The sequence below is a fragment of the Aotus nancymaae genome, unplaced genomic scaffold (genome assembly GCF_030222135.1).
Source record: "Aotus nancymaae isolate 86718 unplaced genomic scaffold, 86718_ANA_hifiasm-v0.15.2.pri h1tg000072l, whole genome shotgun sequence".
Classification (NCBI taxonomy): domain Eukaryota; kingdom Metazoa; phylum Chordata; class Mammalia; order Primates; family Aotidae; genus Aotus; species Aotus nancymaae.
In genome coordinates this window covers 14506849-14525414 of record NW_026988487.1, presented here as the reverse complement: position 1 = coordinate 14525414, position 18566 = coordinate 14506849, and the positions used below count along the sequence as shown (strand labels likewise).

General features: G+C 54.0%; 1 protein-coding gene across 2 annotated transcripts in view; it reads left to right on the top strand.

The window, feature by feature from the left end:
* The first annotated feature begins 308 nt into the window (after nt 1–308).
* Nucleotides 309–18566, top strand: part of SEZ6 (seizure related 6 homolog) — a 52251-nt gene continuing 33993 nt past the window's right edge. For both annotated transcript variants that reach the window (XM_012449327.3, XM_012449324.3), the window contains exon 1: nt 309–527. In XM_012449327.3, the coding sequence (XP_012304750.2) occupies nt 473–527 (55 nt within the window). In that variant the 5' untranslated portion in view covers nt 309–472. The remainder of the gene's footprint in view (nt 528–18566) is intronic.

Sequence of the window (18566 nt, the reverse complement as noted above, 5' to 3'; positions counted from 1 at the left end):
GTGGAGAGGGGTAGGGAAGGTGTTGCTTTTTCTCATGGAGATTCAGAAGACAACCCACCTCCTTGGCAGGCTGTTAACGGGAGAGAGGGTAGCAGGCTTGGCTGGGCGTGGGCAGCGCAGAAGGGCAGGGGCCGTGTGCCCACATGAGTAGGGCAGTCCTTTCCGGGAGCTGGCGGTGGCGCGGGAGCCTGGGCTTCTGCCCCTGGGTCTCTGCGCCTTTGCTTGAGACTTTACGGTAAGCCGCTCCTCCCGCGCCCCCGCCCCCAGCCCCGCGCGGCGGTCCCCGGCGCCGACGCCAGGCGCTGGCCGTGGTGCTGATTCTGTCAGGCGCTGGCGGCGGCGGTGGCGGCGGCGACGGCGGCCCCGCTCCCTCTCCCCGGCCGGACCCTGCTCTGCCCCCGCGCCCCAGCCCCGCCAAGCTCCCCGCCCTCCCGCCGCGGTCCCAGCCCGGGGCGCGGCCGCAACCGGCACCATGCGCCCGGCAGCCCTGCTGCTCCTGCCCTCACTGCTGGCGCTCCTGGCTCACGGTAAGGGACCCCGGCGTCCGGCGGCTGGACGAAGGCGGGAGCGGGGCCCCAGGGGCGGGAAGGGAGACCCGGTACCCAGCTTCGCTCATCTGTTTGCCCAGTCCAAGCACCGAGCCCCGCCGGCTGCGCTGCCCCCGGCGCCGGCCAAGCCGGGCGGGGCGCTGGCTTCGCGGGCGGGAAGCTGCCGCGGCTCCCGCCATTCGCGCCTGGCCGAGACCTCGCCTTTAATCATCTCCCCAGATCTAATGGGATTTCTCTGCTGCAATTTATCACGCCACCCACTCCCCGCACACACGCGCTCACCCGCGCGCTACCTCGCCACACTCTAGGCTTCTTAGGGCGCCGGGGCGCGTGCTGGGGGGCGCAGGGCAGTGAGTCGGGACGGTCCAGCTGGCGGCCCGCGGTCCCGTTTCCCCTGCCGCCCGCCAAACTTCGCTCGACTTTGCCGCCGGTTCCGGGCCCTCTCGTGTTCTTACTGCGGGGAGACGGGGCCGGATGGCGGCCGGACCCGGGGTTGGAACCTCGCTCACCTCCCCATGCCTTGGCGCTGCCACGCCAGAGTCGGGACCTAGAGCACAATTCTAGAGAGAAACTCCGAGGGCCTGGACCCCGTGTCCAGCTCCTGGCTCTGCCCTGGGCTGCAGTAGTGGAGGTCCTGGGATAGAGACTCTGTCCTCCCCAAAGTCCTTTCCTTGTACACACACACACACACACACACACACACACACACACACACACACCACTGCCCCGAGCTCTGCCTCCCTCCCGGCCTGCCTTTCTGCCCGGCCCCGGTCCACCCACTACCCCCGCGGCAGATTCGTCTCTGGAAGACCGGTACCCCACACCCTGAGAATCCTCGCGCCCCCTCTAGGTGTCTGGTCCCCAACTTCATCAGTCTCAGGTCGAGGGAAGCTTGGCCATGGAGTGGGTGGCAAGGGAGTGTTGGGGAGAGGATAGGGGTTCCGTGCCTCAGAGAAGAAAGATTTCTGAGTCTTGTCTGGACTCAAACAAGACTCTCTCATGGAAGCTACTGGCACCCAGGTCCTTCTCCCGTTACAGCCAGTCGGCTGGTGGGGTCGGCGGAACCGCACCTGGAATTGGGAACTGCCATCCCTTGCCATATGGTTTGTAGCATCTGATGTGGAGAAGTGTGAGGGTGGGAGATTCTAACCTCCCTCCTCGATCCTTCCAGGCCATGGTCGAGGTCAGGGCAGCACCACCACGGACAGGCTGGGCCCCTGGATGGCAGTTTTCTTCATCCAGGAAGAAAACTGCCACCCCAGAGAAGGGGAAGCCTTTGTCTGAGCCTCTAGCTCCACTTTCACACAGCCCAGTGTCCTCACCCTGCCACCTGGCTGCCCACGCTGGGTCCTCCGGCAGCGCCCAGAACTTGAAACCATGTGTTCACCTTGTGGGGAGAGGTGAAGAGTCCTGCAAGCCCCACCCCAGGGACAGAGGCCAGGGAGGAGAAGCGTGAATCCTTGCCCAGCTGCCTGAGGATGTCCCTAGGAATTCCAAACCTATCTTGCGTGGGGCTGGGTCCTGGCACTGGATAGCTCCCCTCGGGTGCAGAGCCTGTGTCTGTCCCCTGGCACATAGTCAAGGCCTTGTGTGTGAGTCTGTGGGTCTGAATGTGAGAGTACTCTGGGCCCTGCATGCCTAGAGGAGCCAGTCCCAGTGTATCTGCACTCCAGGTGATCCGAATCTTGGGTGAGGGCTCAGCAGTGAACAGGTGTGAGGACTGTGTGAGGCCACTAGTGTGTGGGTGCAGCCTCAGCCAGAGAGCTCCCTGCAGGGCTAGAGTGAGACTGTGGGAATCCAGGAGAAAGGCTGGTGTGGCCGGGAGTTGGAACAGCCCTAATGGGGGTGTGGGTGTGAGTGTTAGGAGGAATCTGCTCACTCTGTGGCCTCAAGTCTTTGTGTCCCTGGGCAATGTCCCTTCCCAACTGTCAGGATCTCTAGTGCCCATGGGGGCACCTGCTCATGGGATATGTGGGGTAGGAGCCTGGCTATTGGGGAAGAGCTTTATTTTCACTCCCCAAGGGAGATAAAGAAGCAGCTCCGAAGTGCCAAGCCTGAGGGTGAGAGGGCTGGGATGTCAGAGCCTAGTGGCCAGAGGCTCCTCTCTCCTCAGCAGGGCTGGAGGTCCCAGCCATTGGGATATTGAGTCATCTCACTGGGGAGCAGCACATTTGGCCATCCCGGAGTTCCTGGGCACTTCAGCTTTGCAAAGGCGAGCCAAAAGGAGCAAAGGCCTTGGGCTATGAGCCTTTTTGGAGGCCAGAAGGTTGTATCCTTTAGCCTTTTGGCCCTGCCACTTCTCCGATGAGGCCCTCAGAGCTTTGCTTATAGGTGGTATGCAGGCTGCAGGATGCAGCCAGGCACAGCCCAGATGCCTTGGGAGGCCTGGTATGCCAAGGCTGCAAAGGTAGGGCGAGATCATGCTGGGCCTGGCCCAACCTCACAGGCTCAGTCCCCTATTCCTTTCTGCAGCCTCCAAGGTGTGATTGGCCTTAGGCATCAGGGGTGCCTTGGGCCACAGAGTATCTTCCCAAGCCAGGTGCCTGGGCCATCCAGCCACAATGGAGGAAGAAGGAGGTGTGGGAGGGGCTGCGTGTGCCGAGCCTGCTGTGTCAGTTTAATGATTTTTAATGAGCAATTACCTTTAGTCATTCCCCTAATTTCTGAATATCAATAAAGTTAATTAAACTCTGCATGTGTGAATGTGGCCTACGGAGATTGTGAAGATGGAAGCCGCTGAGACTGGGCTAATGTTGGGTCTCGGGAATGGAGGCTGCCTCCAAGGCTGTGTGACCTTGGACCTGATGCTCCACCTCTCTGAGCTCCACTTAAGAATGTGGTGGTAGAGGGGGCCTGGGGATGGCAAGTCTGGGTTGCTCACTCTGCCAAGAATTGAGGGATGACGTCTGGGAGGCAAGGTCCAGAGGAGGAAAGAGAGGAAGGACGACTCAGCTTTCAGGAGCCCCAGTGCTGCAAGGGTTAACAAACCAGGGCTGCCTTAACCTAAAATGGTAATTGCTGCTTCCTGCAGACTCCTTGGTAGGTGCTGGATTCTAACAGCACATCCCTGAGTCTGGGGGCTGATGCTGAAACCAATACTAGGTCTTGCTCCTTGTCCCCAGCCTGGCATTTTGGGATCAGGAAGTGGTGCTGGGAACAAGGCCCCATGGGAGACAGTCCAGATTCTGTTCAGAACCCTAGAGGTTGACAGGGCAGGTAGGAGTGCCCGCTCCCCACCCCCACACTTGGCTTCTGAGAAGCCTGGAGAACCCAGAGACTGCCATGGACAGGAGAAGTCTGAGTTGGCTTTTTGCTCCTCACAGGCCTAAGCTTGGCAGGCCCTGGCGGCCATCCCGGCCTCTCAGCAGGGTGGCAGCTTAAAATGCCTTGGGGACACTGTGGGGCGCTAATGGAGAGCAAGGAGACACGAGGGCTGGGCTTAATTAGAAACTGAGCTTCCACTCCCCACCAGTACTACCACAGCTGCCTAAACATGGGGGCATATCAGAAGCCTGCTTCCTTAGCCCCTCCATCCATCCAGTTCCAGGCCCTCTAGCTTCCTGTATTCCTTATCCCCACCTATCCTAGCCTTATCAAGCCACATCTGCCCGGGTGGGATCGGCTCAGAGATGCTGTGCCCCCACCTGGGCAGAGCTGTCAGGGCTCAGTACTCCTCCAACCCCACCCCTACACCCACCAAAAAAAAAGAAGAAAGAAGGTGCAGAAAAGGGCCTATTAGGCAGGGGGTACATTAGTGAAGGAACTTCTCAGCCCAGGTGGTTAAGAGCCCAGCTCCCACGTGATCTTATGTATACCCCTGCCCTCTCTGGGCCTCTAATTTCTGGAGCCTTCAATGTAAGGTTGCCATGCCTGATAGCACATGAGAGCCTCAAAGTTCTCGTTAAGTCATTCAGATTTCTGGGTCCCCAGCTTACTGGCCTATTCTCAGGGAGGAGGAGCCAGGTTCTATATGGAAAAGGCTTCCGGAAGAAACTATGCTGCCAGCACTGGTCTGCAGCTGGGTGGTGGGAAGCAGGCAACAGGAGGTCTCCAAGACCAATTCCAACAGGAATCAGCAATTCCAGGAAGCCGACCCACCCAGCCAGGCCAAAGGAGTTTTAGCTTCAGTTCCCCAAATTAGCCAAGTTCTCAACAGCTTCTGGGCTCTTGTCAGCCCTTCTGCCTGAAATTCCTTTCCCCTCCTGGGCCAATCTGGCTCACTCTACCGCAGGCTTCAAGTATTAGCTTAGCTGGCACTTCCTGTAATTTTTCAGTACATATTTAAGGGGCATCTTCAGTACATATTTAAGGCCTGCCCTTTAGCCTGGGTCAGAGGACTCTTCTGTGCTCCCACCCTTGGCTTCCCCCATCAAGGTCTTCGTTTTGCTGGGTCACAAGTCCCTGGTTACTTGACGCTCCAGCAGCAAAACTAAACTCAGCAAAGATGATCCCAAGTCTGTTTTCTTCACCCACTATGTCTTGGGGAAGCTCTAGAATTTCTGTTTGGGAGAAGTTTAGGGTCAGCTGCTTGGTTAGAAAGGCGAGGCGGGCCTATGGCAGCTGGGACCAAATCTTGAAGCTGAGTTTGCGTAGCAAGCACGCTATTTTTACATAGATTGTATGTTAGAATTTTTTTCCTTTCCTAACAGTTGGCCAATTATCCCAACTGTAAATTATAGCCTTTACTTAGTTTTTTCCTTCTACAAATTAAGCTGTCACGCTGTCAGCCTGAGGTGGCTCAGGGGTAGGGTGCTGATGGCCATTTTGAATGGGTTAAAACCTCTCCCCAGTCAGTCACCCCTTAGTGCCACCACTGCTTGTGTCCCCAGTGGCACAGAGCCTAGTACATGGCAGACATTAAATACATGTAAAATAAATTAATGAGAATTGCACAGGTGGATATTAGCAGAGGTAAAGCCCGGGCTTCCTGACCCCCTCCCATAACAGCCACCCTAAGCACCCACCCATCACCCCTAATGGCTGAGAGGGATACCTCATATGAAGTTGGCTGGCACTAAGAGGTAAGGGAAGGATTAATCCATGTCGTCTGGCTAGACATGGATTCATTCTGTCATCTGAAACCACCTTATCCATCTCCCAGCTTCAGACATTCTCACATAGCTGGCAGGGACCAACATGAATCTTTGGGAGCAGCTCTGAGCCTGCATGCCCTTTAATGGAGAGGTAGAGGTCTAAGAATCATCGAGAACCACAATAATTCAGGTCCTCAGGTCCTCAGTTCCACAGCTCCTAAAAGAGCAGGCCTTGTATATCTATTCATCCATCTATCCATCATTCATTCATTCCGAAGACATATATATTCTATAGACATATACATTGTGGCCCAGAATCCCTAGGGGCCCAGCCTTCACTGGCAAAGCCTTTCACATGACTTTTCTATTTAGTACTCACAATAAGAGATTAGTTGTTCCCATTTTACACATGGAAAAACTGAGTTTTGAAGAGCTTAAGTCACTTATCCTGAGGCTGCACAGCCAGTAAGTAGTAAGGCTACTCCAAAGTGCCTGCCTGTTTCACAAAACCTGGCTTCAGCTAGCACTGTGTCCACTTTCCCAGCATAGGGCAGAGCTTCACTACAGGCAGATGGGAACCCAGGAGAGTATCACTATCCAAATAATAGTAATAGCAACAATGATAATAGCAAACATTTATTTGGTACCAACTGTGTGCCAGGCACTGTATACATTAGCTCATTTAGTTCTCTTATCATCTCTATGAGATAGAAGCTATTATATCTGCCTTTTATTAATCAAACTCAAACCCATATTGTCAGACAGACCCAAGACATAAACAGCCCCTAACTTTATTCTAGTACATTTCTGGTGATGACAGGTGCTTCTCAGTCCTTAGTGGCAAAGGAATAAAACATCCTTTCCAACATTTGGTGGCCAGGAAAGAGCAAGAGGCTGGGTGACCTATGATCCCTGACGTCTTGGGCCAGAGATCAGTGATTTGCGGTGACTTACTCTTAAACCTTTTGAGTGCTTTGTGAATGAGAGGACCCGTCACTCCTGTCCTGGCATCCTGGGCTTCTGTACCTCTCCTCTTCAGCCTCCACTGAGGCCCAGCCCCCAGGTGGGAAGGCCCAGCCCTGCCCAGCTTCCTTCTACCTGCCTACCTGCTGCCCAAACCACCGGACCTGGGAGGGAAGGATCGATGCTGCAGCCGCAGGCAGAGTGTTCTTGGCCATTGATTGTTGAGATTTCTCCGCGGGCTCCAGAGCAAACAAACCTGCTGCTTCTCCAACAACAATCCACAAACCTGCCGATTCTCAGCAACAATCCGGTCCCGGGTCTCAGGCTGCAGAGCCTGCAGCCTTGCTGGCAGGCAGTCTGGCAGGAAGGGAGAGGATGGGGTCGAGGTTCTGGCTGGGCCCATCTGGAACAAGGGGCTTTGCCAGGAGATGAGCAGGGACTGAATGAAGGGGCAAGGACTGATGAAGGGGGCAGTGGGGAGATGCCATGAGGATGCTAGGGCGAATCTCAGACTCTGCGCGTGCCTTGTTTCATTCAGCCCCTACAATTTTGCTCAGCCATTTTTTCGCATCTGGAATGCCATCCTGGGTCTTTCTGCTTATTTCAATTCTCCCATCCCCTCTTTTCCTGATCACCCAGCCCAGATGGCTCTCTCTGTCTCCCAAACACAAACAGAACTTAGCCTGTCCATACTCCATCCATCCATCTATTCTCCATTCAACAACCCTCGATTCAACACCTGCCAGGTGCTTTGATCAGCAGGAATACAACATAATCCCTTCCCTTAAGGAACTTAGTTTGGAGGGAAGCTGCCTTTTTGATAAGCTCAGTTGTGACTATCTGTCCAGCTAGACCAACAACCCTCTGATTTTAATAGAACAAGATACAGATGAAATGACGAACAGCGCCTATATGATCCAATTACTCTGACCTCCAGAAGGAAGGAAACTCTTAGCCAGGGACTGCTCAAGGCCTCAGTTTCTCATTTGTAGCAAAAGAGTTTGCCTTTGGGTCTGTGAGGACCCAGCAAACCTCTGGGGTCCCTGGGCCAAGCCATGATGGGTGCTCTTCATCACAACCCTTCCCATCTCTGGCAGGTCAGGTGTGCCCCTGCAGAGCAGGTACAGGGCCTCTTCTGCCACTGGACAGCTCTGGCTATTGGAGGATCCTCCTCTAAAGAGGGGCTTCTGGTTTCTTCCCAGTCAACAGCCCCCTGATTTCCTTTGATCCTGATGCTGTTTCATAAAAGAGGTGGGATAGGCATCATGAATTTGTGGTGGGGAGAGAAAGGGGAGTCCACTGTTTGGATTCTGCAGCAAAAAATTGCAAGTACTGCAGAATCTCTCCTCACCATGCCCTCCTTCCCATGCCCTCCCTCCCTAACCCTGGGTACCCAGGGCCCAGCCAGAATCTTGACACTGTGGCATCAACCCTGGCATCTCTCTCAGTCTCTCCATCCCCCGCCTCCCAACAGGCTCATCTCTCTACCCTTAAGCCCCTCCCTCTAGCTGGTCATGAGTCTGGGAGGACAGAACTTGGGGGGCACTGTGAAAAGTGCCTAAACCACTGAGCATGCCCCCATGCTCATATGCATGCTGTTTTACCCCTCTTTCCTCGCTGGCTCCTTGTTAAAGACACCAAAGCAGACTCTGCTCCTCCTGACTTCCAGCCCCATTCCTCCTCCCTCCCCATAGCTTTTCCCTCACTCCCTCCCTCCCTCTTTTCTTCCCTCCCTCCCTCCTTCCTTCCCTCCCTCCCTCCCTCTCAGCTCAGCAGCTGAGTCCCAACCCCTTTGTCCCCCAGGCAGCCACCTGCTGAGTGTCTGGCCTGGGTCCCAAAAGCCAGCAGGTGCCTAAGGAGTCCCAGAGCCTGGGGTTGGGGGCAGGGTGGCATCGGACAGTGTGAGAAGCCAAGATGTGCTCAAGGAGGAGGGGGGAGTCCCAAAGGAAGAACATAAGAGGAAGAAGTCTGGTCAGGGAGCCAGGACTGCAGGGTTTACACCCAGTGCTGGGTTTTGCTAGCTAGGTGACCTTGGGCAAGTTGTGTCACACTCCTATGCCTCAGTATCCTTGGGAATTCATGATGCCTGTCCTTGCCCCACCTCTTTTGTGGAACAGCATCAGGATCAAAGGAAATCAGGATGGGCAGGTGGTGACTGGGAAGAAACCACAAGACCCCTTGAGAGGAGGGTCTGCCACAGCCAGAGCTGTCCAGCACCAGGAGAGGCTGATTTGTCAGGCATCTCTGGAGGGGCTGAATTGTGCAGCCCAGGAGTCCAGGGCTGGACCGCTGAGGCAGGGGTGGGGGTGAGCTCCAACTGGCTCAGGTCTGAACCAGGAAGGTGAGACTAGCCACGCAGAGAGACCAAGGTCAGGGTACTTCTAAGGCCTTTACCCTGGCTTGCTGCTCTGATGGACATTGTCTTAGACATCGTTTACCTCTAGCAAAGAGATATGCTGGTGATTTGAAACATCTGGTCCAGCAGCTGGCAGGCCCCTCCTGTCATGAGGCCTTATTTTCTGGCTGGTTAGAGGAAATGTAAAAGATGGAGTTACCTTTTGTGGACCAAAGAGTCCCTGGCAAAGGGGCATCTCCAGGCAAATGTGTGAAGGTGGGATCAAACAAGGCAGGCACGAGAGGGGTCATCCATGCATTTACCTCCCCAGATTCCCTGGCCTCCTTCCCTCACTGCCCACCCACCTCCTGGCAGAGCCCCAGTCCTGCCCTACTGTGCCCAGTCACTTCTCTCCCATGCCTCGCTCTGCCTGCCAGCCAGGCTAGAAAGAGGCCTGTTGCTCAGGTCGACTGATGCTCCTGAGGTGACAGCCACTTGTTGGTGCCCTGACTCTGGTCTGTGCCGTAACACTATCCATTCCTGATGCTGCCTCTGGTGACCCTTGGTCCTTCCCTGCCCTGAGCTGCACACACAGGAGACTGAAAGAGACAAGGGAGGAGGGCTTAGCCCTCTCAACTCAAGGTCTCCACACATGCAGCTCTTCAGGGTCCTTGGAGGTCAAAACAAGGTGGAGGCAAGGGACAGGCCTGAGAGGCTGGGGGCTGTGCAGCTGGGCCCATCTGGTGTTCCTGAGGTTCGGGAGAGAGGAAGCCCCAGATATGCTGGTGGCCATGTCTACGTGCTTCTCTGCCTGGCTTGTTCACCTGTCCCTGAGTGTCTGTGTCCACTTGTCCCTGCGTGTCTGTGCTCTCTGTCTCTGCATCCTTGGACTGTGGCCTGGGTATAAGGCACAGCAGGCCCTAGCTCAGGCTGGTCTCTCTCCCTCCCTGCAGCCCACTCCAATCTCTTCCTCCCCAATCTCGTGCTCCACTGACCCCTCAAGGAGACTCATAGCTGGAGCTGCTGCTGCTATTTTTAGCAGCTCTGCACCCCTCCCCTCCCCCACTCAGGTTTGCTGGGGAAGTAGAGGGCCAGGCCAGCCTCATGCGCTAGAGTGCTGGGCCAGTGAGGCCCCTTCCCCTCAGGCCCACAAGGCCTTGGAGAGAAAAAGGAGCCTGAGATAGCCCACAAGTGCAGGGCACACACCCTTGAGCAGGTGAAGCTCATCCCACCTGCCTGCTGGGAGAGGTCCTAGGATGCCCTCCCTCTGCCCCCCACAACCTCACCAAGTCCCTAAGGGCAGAGCTCAGGCCTCCAGTGACTCCTCCCTAGGCCATTGAGAAATAAGGCTGGAGCTCCTGAGTCTCCCACACAGAAGCTGGGAGAGGCAGAAAGGGACTCAAAGTGTCAGAACGTGGAGAGGAGGGAGGCACACCTCGAGGAGGTTATTCACCCAGGGACCTCCAGTACTGCCCTTGCACTTCCCAGTGGGGCTTCAGGCCCCTACTACAGCTCAACTCTGCCAAAAGGCCACCGTTAGAGCTCATTGCCCTCCACACCCTTGAGCCTTCACCCTGGGTCCCACCTCCACCACTGCTGTAGCTGCTCTGGAAACTGGTACCAGCTGGGAGAAGGTATGGTAGGGCAGTTCAGGGTGTCTGAACTGAGAGACCAAGGAGGGAGTGCTCTGGTCTCAGTCTGTCTTTGCTTTCAAAGGTCTTTTGTTCCTGCATCTGTCCTGTCTGTCTCTTGTGCTCAACAGGACAAGGATGCCCCAGGGTCTGCCTCCCAGGCCCAGCTAGAGCACCTCCCACAGGTCACATCAGCTCTCAGACCCTGTTTCTCCACCTGTGGGATGGGGAGGATTAACCAGATAGTGTAGATGTTGGGCAGCAGAGTCTAGAACACAGGAGCTGCCCAGAAACCTTGGCGCTCTCTCTGGGCCCTCTTCTCACACCTCTATCCCCCACTCCTCACCTCATACCCTCCCACATACATGCGCACACACACACACACACACAAAAATATGCTCACACACCTACATATGTACACATGTGCACACACTCACAGACACACGCATACACAGCCTAGCCGTCCAGATGCTCAGCACAGGGAGATGAGGAGACAGGCTCCAGTGCACACAAAAGGAAAGTGGCAAGTCAACAGCGCGCAGTCCCCACCATGCCAAGGCCCTCCTCCTCTAGCTCTGCCCACCAGGAGGCTCCATCAGCCACCAGGGTTGGGCACCGATAATAAAGGGGCAGTGAGGCCGGGCGCGGTGGCTCACGCCTGTAATCCCAGCACTTTGGGAGGCTGAGGTGGGCAGATCACCTGAGGTCAGGAGTTTGAGACCAGCTTGACAAACATGGTGAAACCTCATCTCTACTAAAAATACAAAAGTAGCCAGGCAGTGTGGTGCGTGTCTGTAATCCCAGCTACTTGGGAGGCTGAGGCAGAAGAATCGCTTGAATCCAGGAGATGGAGGCTGCAATGAGCCGAGATTGTGCCACTGCACTGCAGCCTGGGGAACAAAAGCAAAACTCTGTCTCAAATAAATAAATAAATAAATAAATAAATAAAGGAGCAGTGACTATGTCCCATCCTCCCAAAGACTCTAAAAAGTCAGTACTACCACCGGGCGCGGTGGCTCAAGCCTGTAATCCCAGCACTTTGGGAGGCCGAGGCGGGTGGATCACGAGGTCAAGAGATCGAGACCATCCTGGTCAACATGGTGAAACCCCGTCTCTACTAAAAATACAAAAAATTAGCTGGGCATGGTGGCGCGTGCCTGTAATCCCAGCTACTCAGGAGGCTGAGGCAGGAGAATTGCCTGAACCCAGGAGGCGGAGGTTGCGGTGAGCCGACATCGCGCCATTGCACTCCAGCCTGGGTAACAAGAGCGAAACTCCGTCTCAAAAAAAAAAAAAAAAAAAAAAAAAAAAAAAAAAGTCAGTACTACCAAGTACTGTATGAAAAACTGGCCAGGCTGAAAGAGGCCGGGCAAACCCAAGGCCGCATAGCCTGTCAGTGGCAGAGCTCCCTCCGTGCCTTCTAATAAGGCCTCACCAGGCTCCTCAGCTTCCTCAGCTAAGAACAGACATGCCAGGGACCTCCAGGGTAGAGAGTGGCCAGATCTCACCTCAGCATCAGGGCAGCCCAGGGGTCTGGGCTCAAGGCCCCTCCATCTACAGCCAAGCTCCTCAACTCCATCTCCTCCCAGATGCAGCAGACAAAAGTAACCACAGGGCAAAGGTCACAAGATCAGGGAGGTAACTTTGGTCCTGGTGCACAACAAAGTCCCTTCGTCTGACCCAAAGACCACAGAGTCTTCAGGCTGCCAGGCTGGTGATTCGCTCAGAAGTGGACACGCGTGCTGGAACATCCTCAGTTGTGCTGCCTTTTGAACCTCAGGGTACAGGCTGGGAGGGGGCAGTAGTCCAGAGATGCTGGCCTGGGGCCTAGGAAGGAACCTGCTCTCCCGCCCTGACACCTCATGACCCCGTCTTGCTGGGCTGCATGGCTAGGAAGGACTGTCTTTGGTGGTATCTGGAGCCTGGCCGGAGGGCAAAGGATGGAGGGGATGCTATTCCTCCCTAGATCAAACCCTGTCCCCTAACTTTACCACTGGGCTGGGCAGAGCTGGCCCTGGTACTGGCTCCAGGGAGAAAGCAGTTCCTGCCTCCACATCCTTCCTTGTCCCAGCTGACACTTCCAAGGTTTTCCATTCAGAGAAATATGGTCTCTGCTGCTGATATGGTGGTGGTAGAAGCCGCTGGCACTGGGGGAGGGCCGTGAGCCAAGCACCCATCTCAGGGCCATGTACCTCTGCCCACCTGCTCCACTACCTTGGGGCCAGTAGGTAGCTCCTCATTCATTGCCTCCTAACATAGCAGGTAGGAGGTAGGAGAAGGGGCTTGGGGCCAGCAGATGGACAGAAGGAGCTGATGGACAGAAACCCCTCCAGGGAGAGAACGAAGCCCAGTGCCCACCTCCATCCCTACCTAGGCTTCTGCCCCGGCCACACTTCTGGGAGTTGGCATGATCAGGGTGAGGTACAGCAGACTGATTATCAGACTGGTGAGGGGGTGATGCCAAGAGGACCCCTGCTGCTTTTCCCATTCCTTCCATCCCACCCCAGGGGCTGGGGTCAACTCCTGCCCCTACCTGTAGGTCAGCCCCTCCCTCTCACCTAACCCCCACTCCAGGGCCCCAGCTCCTGTACCACCTGCCCAGACTGAGGAACTGTGGGCAGGCAGGCTGGGGTCCCCAGAGCCAGCAGGCAGACAAGGAGGGGAACGCAGGGCCGCAGGGGAAAGTGTAGGGCGCAGCAAGTGACACTGGAGCAGAGGCCTCATTCATCACCTCTCCAGCCCCCAGCTCTGCAGTGGCGAGACCATATTAGATTGTAAATTGGAAAGCAGAGAAGGTGGCAGTTAGCTGGGAGCTCCCTCTCCCCTGGGCCCCTGGTCACAGCCTCGTGGGAGGGAGTGGACACTGGAGCAAAGAGGACTGGCCCAGCCACAGCCCCGACTAGTCTCCCCTTCCCCCACCCATCCAGAGCCTGAGCCACTGTCCAGGACAGAGAGCCCTGGGAAGAGTCAGGTCAGGGCTGGAGGAGAGGGCAGAGTGAAAAAGAGGGCACAACAGCCACCTTGGGAAGAAATATATCCCTTCCTTTAGGAGGTAGGGCCTTTCTGGGCTTGGGGACCTCTTGAAGCCAGGTCCCAAGGTGTGGCATCTTTGGGCAAGGACACATGGTAGTGACTTGTGGTGCAGGCATGTGTTTGGACTGACACATGCACACGCACTTGAACACACACACACCCCTGGGCTCATGTACACATGCCCACATACAGATGTGTGTGCACACATGCTCACACCAAGCAACAGCCACAGCAGTAGACATTTTCATCCCAGGCTATGGAACAGACAGACCTAGTTCAAACTCTTTATTTGCCACTTTCCTCTGTGTGAACTAGGAGGATTCACTTTGTCTCTCAGCCTCAGTTTCTTCATAGGCCAAGCATACTATCGATTCCAAGCACAAAGGGCTGCCACTCTAGGGAAGACAGCTCTTTCAGAAGTGCATGGCTGGCCCATAGTGGGTGCTCAGCAAATGTGAGTGCCTCTCCTGTGCCTGAGGCCAGGCAGCTGCTCTGGGGTAGTAGCCAGGCCAGATATTCTGCCCTCCGTGCTGCTGGCTGGGCAGCGAGGCAGGGGCAAGCCAACAGAGCACAGCAAATGTTCCCCTGGAATACACACGTGAGGGCAAACCACGAGGCTAAGTGTTCCTGGCTGTCCTCCACCCATAAAATTCTCCTAAACTGGCTCTGCCTGCGCTTCCAGGATTGTGCATCGTAAATCCAACCCTCAGAGCACCAGTGCTCGGCCAAGGCTGGGAAGCAAACCGCATCAGTGGGTGAGAGGAATCCTCCCTGAGGAATGAGTGGCTGCTACACCCAGGTCCCTGAGGCCTTTCTGAAAAACCCAAAGAAGTCCAGGGCTCCTTGTCACCTCTCCCTGCCAATCCCAAGCCGCAATCTTCCCAGACCCAAAAGGAGGGGAGCAGACACCCCATCTTAACTCTTTTTCAGGAGCCCCACCCTGCGCTCTTCCCCAGTGAGCGGTGGTGAATACTGTAAGGCTGAGAAGTCAGGTAGGGATATGCACTTTCCATTATGGCAGCCACTGACCACAGGTGCCTATTTAAATGTAAACTCATTGACATGAAATAAAACCTAAAATTTAGTTTCTCATTCTCAGTGGCCATATTTTGAGGGCTTGATAGCCACATGTGGCTACTGACTACCATACTAGACACACAGATATAAAACATTCCCAAGCTGGACATGGTGGCATGCATCTCCAGTCCCGGCTACTCAGGAAACTAAGGCAGGAGGATTCTTTGAACCCAGAAGTTCCAGTCTGTAACTACCCAATGGGTTCCTTTTTGCCCACTTCCCAGATAGAGCCTATTTATCAAAATTGGGGAATTGCAATAGTAAAATTGTTTAACACACAGGGCCAGCTAAATGGGAGACCAAGGGCTGGGCACGGTGGCTCACGCCTGTAACCCCAGCACTTTGGGCAAGGCGGATCACCTGAGGTAAGGAGTTTGAGACCAGCCTGGCCAACTTGGTGAAACCTCATCTCTACTAAAAATACAAAAGTTAGCTGGGCATGGTAGTGCATGCCTGTAATCTCAGCTACTTGGGAGGCTGAAACAGGAGAATTACTTGAACCTGGGAGGCAGAAGTTGCAGTGAGCTGAGATCACACCACTGCACTCCAGCCTGGGCAACAGAATGAGACTCCATCTCAAAAATAAATAAATAAATAGTGGCTGGGAGCAATGGTTCACACCTGTAGTCCCAGCACTTTGGAAGGCCGAGAAGGGAAGATCACCTGAGGTCAGGAGTTCGAGATCAGCCTGGCCAACAGGGTGAAACTCCATCCCTACTAAAAATACAAAAATTGACTGGGCATGGTGACACACACCTGTAGTCCCAGTTACTTGGGAGGCTGAGGCAGGAAAGTTGCTTGAACCCCAGAGGCAGAGGTTGCAGTGAGTCAAGATCCCGCCACTGCACTCCAGCCTGGGTGACGGGGTGAGATTTTGTCTCAAAAAAAAAATAATTAATTAATAAGTTAAATAAATGGGAGACCAGAGTTTTATTTACTACTCAAATCATCCTCCCTGAATATTTGGAGTCTAGGGTTTGGTGGTTTTGGGGTTTTTTACTCTTATTATTATTATTTTTATTATTTGGAAGTCATCTTTCATGTCTGAAGGAGGCTAGGGTTTTTTATAGCTGGGGGCTGGGGAATGAGTGCTGCTGATTGGTTGGGGATGATATTATAGGGGTGTGGAAAATGGTCCCTCCACTTCTGGGTGGGGACCACAGGACCCAGGAGTCATGGGTCTTGGGCCAGGTGGAGCCATCTTGTCATCAGATATGCAAAAGTCTTGCCAGGCACAGTGGCTCACACCAGTAATCCTAGCACTTTGGGAGGCTGAGGTGGGTAGATTGCTTGAGTCCAGGATTTCTAGACCAACCTGGGCAACATGCTGAAAGTCCATCTCTACTAAAAATACAAAAAACTGGCCAGGTGTGGTGGCACACACCTGTAGTTCCAACTACTTAGAAGGCTGAAGTGGGAGAATCACCTGAGCCTGGGAGGTCAAGACTGCAGTAAGCCAAGACCACACCACTGCACTCCAGCCTGGGAGACAGAGTCTGTCTCAAAAAAAAAAAAAGAAAGAAAAGAAAGAAATAAAAAAGGAAAAAAAGAAATGCAAAAGTCTGAAAAGACATCTCAAAAAGCCAATCGCAGGTTCTACAATAGTGATGTTATTTACAGGAGTAATTGGGAAAGTTGTAAATCTTGTGACTTCCAGAATAATGGCTGGTAATTGTTTAATTATGCCTACATCTCAGCAGAAGTCAGGGCCTTCTCATCCTCCAAACCTGGGTGGTCTTTCATTAGTCTTTTTCTCTTTTTTTGCAGGGGGTGGAGACAGAGTTTCGCTGTTATCACCCAGGAGGGAGTGCAATGGTGCTATCTCAGTTCACTGCAACCTCCATCTCCCGGGTTCCAGTGATTCTCCTGCCTCAGCCTCCTGAGTAGCTGAGATTACAGGCACGCCCACCACACCTGGCTAATTTTTGCAATTTTGGTAGAAATGGGATTTCACCATGTTGGCCAGGCTGGTCTTGAACTCCTGACCCCAGGTGATCTACCCTCCTCAGCCTCCCAAAGTGCTGGGAATACAAACATGAGCCACCGTACCTGGCCTCTTTCATTAGTTTTTAAAAGGTGGTTTAGTTTTAGGAAGAGCTATTATTGTTTAAACTATAAACTAAATTTCTCCCAAAGTTAGCTTGGCCCAAACCCAGGAATGACGAAGGGCAGTCTGGAGGTTAAAGGTAAGATGGAGTTATATCACATCTATTGGTTATATCACATCTATTTCACTGTCATAATTTTCTCACCATTATAATTTTTGCAAAGGCAGTTTCAAGTCTAGTATGGGCAACATAGCAAGACTCTCATCTCTAAAAATAAATAAAAATATTTCCATCATCACAAAGTTCTATTGAACAGTTCTGCTCTAGGGCTAGACAACCCAGATTTGAATCAGATGCACCCAAAGTGCTAATGCATTTCCCTGGGTTTCAGTGTCCTCATCTATAAAATGGGATAATAAAAATTCCCATCTCATAAAGTTATGATGGGGATTGAGTTAATTCTGGTAAAGCACTTACAGTGTTGCTGGGCATGTGGTAAATGTATACTCAGTAAACGGCAACATTCAATTTTTTTTTTTTTTTTGAGACAGAGTCTCGCTTTGTCGCGAGGCGCCAGGCTGGAGTGCAGTGGTGGGACCTTGGCTCACTGTAACCTCCACCTCACAGATTCAAGCAATTCTCCTGCCTCAGCCTCCCCAGTAGCTGGGACTACAGGTGCGCGTCACCATGCCCAGCTAATTTTTGTATTTTTAATAGAGACGGGGTTTCACCAAGTTGGCCAGGATGGTCTTGATCTCTTGACCTCATGATCTGCCCACCTCGGCCTCCCAAAGTGCTGGGATTACAGGTGTGAGCCACCACGCCCGACCTCAATATTTTTATTCATAGAGCCCTTCATGATTCACTAGATCCTGGAATGTTAGAACTGGCAGGGACCCATTTTACTGTTGAAAATATGGAAACTCAGTTGTGGAAGTGACTTGTGCTGAGGGACCTGGCCTGTCAGGGGTAGGATGAGGATGGCATGGCCTGACTCCTAGCTGGTGTCCACTACCTCCACCCATGCTCCCTCCATGTGGCAATGAGACCCCAACTCTGGAGATGCCAAGGCCCACAGTTACCCCTGTCCCCAACCAGGACAGCTCAGGAGGCAGTGGGCTGTCCCTGGAGGTATGCCTACAGATGACAGACAGCTACAGATTGGAGGGTTCACTCTTCCCAGCAGTTGGGCCAGATGCCTTCTCAGCTCCAACCTGAGTCCCAACCCTGCCCCAAGTTTGCTGTGTGACCTAGGAAAACCTTCCAGACTCAGTTTCTTCCTGGGTAAGTGAGGGAAGGATGAGATGCTCACAAAGGCTACAAGGGCTCAGGTTCTGGGAACCAACCACTGCCTCACCTGGAGCCTGGCCAAGAAAAGGTGCCTCCATTCTTATTTGCAATCCAAATTTGACTGGACTGCAAGAGTTAACCAAGAAAGAGAGGGTGGTGAGAGGCTGTGATGGAGATGATCAGTGGCAGGGGAAGAGAGGGTAGTCTGGGGCAATGGGGACCCAGCAGCTTGTGCCAGCAGACACTCCCCATCAGCTGTCAGTTTAGGGTGTGATGGGGCACTGCCAAGGGCTGGCTGCCCATCTTCTCCATGCAGGACCCACTCCTGCTCACCCTGCTGGCCAAGGGCTAGGCACTTTGGAGAGTAGGGTGCCTTCTGAGTGTGCAGGGAGACAGAATCAGAGCTTGGAAACACTGTGCCCTGAGCCCAGCCTTCACTATGCCTAGCACCAGGTAGAGAAATGGGAAGAGAGATGCTCACTGCTGGATCCTTGCCCAGGGACACAAGCCATTCATGTGTTAGGAGCCCACTAGGAAGTGCCCCCAGGAGGTCAAGGGCCAGGCAAGGATGGTTCCCTAGAGGATGATAGGAGCTGACCAGTGAAGGA